The sequence below is a fragment of the Triticum aestivum genome, chromosome 7B, assembly GCF_018294505.1.
Source record: "Triticum aestivum cultivar Chinese Spring chromosome 7B, IWGSC CS RefSeq v2.1, whole genome shotgun sequence".
In the NCBI taxonomy this organism is placed as follows: domain Eukaryota; kingdom Viridiplantae; phylum Streptophyta; class Magnoliopsida; order Poales; family Poaceae; genus Triticum; species Triticum aestivum.
In genome coordinates this window covers 118186353-118188938 of record NC_057813.1, presented here as the reverse complement: position 1 = coordinate 118188938, position 2586 = coordinate 118186353, and the positions used below count along the sequence as shown (strand labels likewise).

The following is a 2586-nucleotide window of genomic DNA, read 5'->3' as shown; positions in this document are numbered from 1 at the left end:
AACTGATGTACCTTATCGGTTACGGCGGTAATCACTGTCACATGGAGAAAAGATAGATCACGGTCCAGTGATCATTGGCTTTGCTGGAAGAACATGCATGCTGGGGGGTGGGGAGAAAGGAAAGGAAAGGAAAGGAAATGAAGCTATAGCCTATATGTAGTATGTACTCCGGAAAGAGCAAGGCAAGTCCATGTTACCCCTGCGAGGCATAAATCCCATTATCTGTTATATGCATTTCTTTTTCTGCGAGAACTTTTTACTTTCCTCTGCGGTAAATAACGACTGCATAGAAATGCTGCAATTGATTTTAGTTCTGACTGCATTTTATATACCAGGAATCCTGTCCTCATAATCTAACGCGTTTTCAGCCAAAAAGGGAAGAAATTCTAAAGCATTGTAAGCTGCCTTTTGCCCTACTTGTGTACCTGTCAGTTGAATTTTCCTCCACTCTATCCATTTCGAGCTTTCTAAAACACATCAATTACAAGATAACAAGAATCCGTGTTGAGCCCACTTGCTGTGCTGCTATATAGATGCGTCACTCGTCAATCTCCACAGCCTCTTACTATAATCTTCTGTGTCTCTCTCTGCATGCACATTGCTTGCTTGCTTATCTCGTTGCTTTTGCATAACTGCCCTGAGATCCTGCCTTTCTGCTATTTTAATCCATGATTTCATCTTGCAGTTGCAGACAAGAACAGCGAAGGCAAGTCCAGCAATATGAGCCTGAACTCTGAAGAAGGTTTGATGTGCAAAGATATATCGCACTCGTCGCAATCTAGTGCCCCTTCCCCGGCCCATCCCCTGAGCCCATGCCGCTACGAGTGCGTCTCCACGCTCAGGGGGCACTCCTCCTACGTCTCTGGCCTCGCCGTCGACGGCAACTCGCTCTACGTCGCCTCGTCGGACGGACACATCAGGCTGTGGCCACTGGACATGGGCAGCACGACCGTGCAACAGGGGGGCTCTGTTGTTGCCGTCACCAATAGCTCCATAAAGTGCCTCATGGCCACCAGCGATGGTCTTGTCAGCGCCCACCAGGACGGCAAGATCAGGGTGTGGCAGCACGCCGTCCGGCGGAAAGGCGGGAGCAGCCACCTCGCCCTGCACGGCGTGCTGCCGACCACCGCGGACTGCCTGCGCACGTTCCTGTTCCCCAAGAACTACGTCGACGTCCGGCGGCAGACGAGTCGCACCTGGGTGCACCACGTGGACGCGGTCACCGCGCTCGCGCTGTCCCCGGACGGCGGGTACATGTACTCCGTGTCCTGGGACCGGAGCCTCAAGGTGTGGCGCCTACCCAGCCTCCGCTGCATGGAGTCTATCGCCCCGGCCCACAACGACGCCATCAACGCCATCGCCGTGTCGTCGGACGGGCATGTCTACACCGGGTCGGCCGACCGGACGATCAAGGCGTGGATGCGCAACCCGGGGCAGAAGAGGCTCGCGCTGGTCGGCACCATGGAGCGGCACAGGTCGGCGGTGAACGCGCTGGCGATGGGCGTCGGCGGGCTGGTTCTCTACTCCGGCTCGTGCGACCGGTCCGTCGTCGTGTGGGAGGGCTTTGACGCCGGAGGCGCGGCGGCCACGAGGACTCTCAGGGGGCACGTCGAGGCGGTGCTGTGCCTGGCCGCCGCCGGCGACGTGGCGTGCAGCGGGTCCGCGGACAGGACGGTGAGGGTGTGGCGGCGGGGAGCGGAGGGCGAGTACTCCTGCTCGGCCGTCCTGGACGGCCATGGCGCTGCCGTGAAGAGCCTGGCATTGGTGTTGACGGGAGGCGACCGATGCAGCGAGCGGGAGGAGAGTTCGCGCGGCGGCTGCTCCGCTCTGGTTTGCAGCGGTTCGTTGGACTGCGACGTGAAGATCTGGAGGGTGACTTGACTTACTACAGATAGGACCAAGCCGGCTTCTCGAAGGAGAGTTGATGTGAGTCTTGAAGCTGCGCCATGTTGGAAGGCTTGGAACTGTGCTTCATTTCTGCATTTTGATCCGTGCATGCCATGAAGATGAGGCCTTTGTTTCACTGGGTTATCTTGTGTACCTCCATGGTGCGTTTTGGGGAGGTCACTGATCTTCAAGTTGAGTTGAAGGGAAAGTTGTATGTTTAGGAACGGGAGTGTATGTCCCAATCCGGGTAGTTTGTCATATGTGTTTGTCCATGAATATATATGCACTAGTGGCAGTGGCGCGATCGATCGGCTACCGGAGTGGTCAGGATTCAACGTGGAAGAACTGTGCAAATGATGATAACCGGTTTGCTATTCCTCAGTCGTCCTATAGGTACTTCTTGGTCAATCAAGTTATATGTGATCGATCCCACACAAGAAAAAAAGGGTTATATGTGATCAAGCCATGTTCACAATGAACAGTAACAGAGCTCATGAGCCTGATAACATACCTGCTGAATTCTATCAGCATTGTTGGGAAATAGTGAAAAAAGACATAATGAGGCTATTTCTTGCATTTTATGAGGAAAAGTTGGATGTTCGTAGGCTAAACTATGGTATTATCACTCTGCTTCCCAAGATAAGTGGAGCTAATAAGATACAACAGTTCAGACCAATATGCCTGCTTAGGTGTCCTTAC

At 53.8% G+C, this 2586-nt stretch overlaps 1 protein-coding gene across 1 annotated transcript; it reads left to right on the top strand.

Annotated features, from left to right (window-relative positions):
• The first annotated feature begins 548 nt into the window (after positions 1-548).
• Positions 549-2326, top strand: LOC123163175 (protein JINGUBANG). The gene has a single exon (XM_044580926.1). The coding sequence runs from the start codon at positions 721-723 to the stop codon at positions 1879-1881; it is 1161 nt and encodes a 386-aa protein (XP_044436861.1). The 5' UTR covers positions 549-720; the 3' UTR covers positions 1882-2326.
• Positions 2327-2586: the final 260 nt, after the last annotated feature.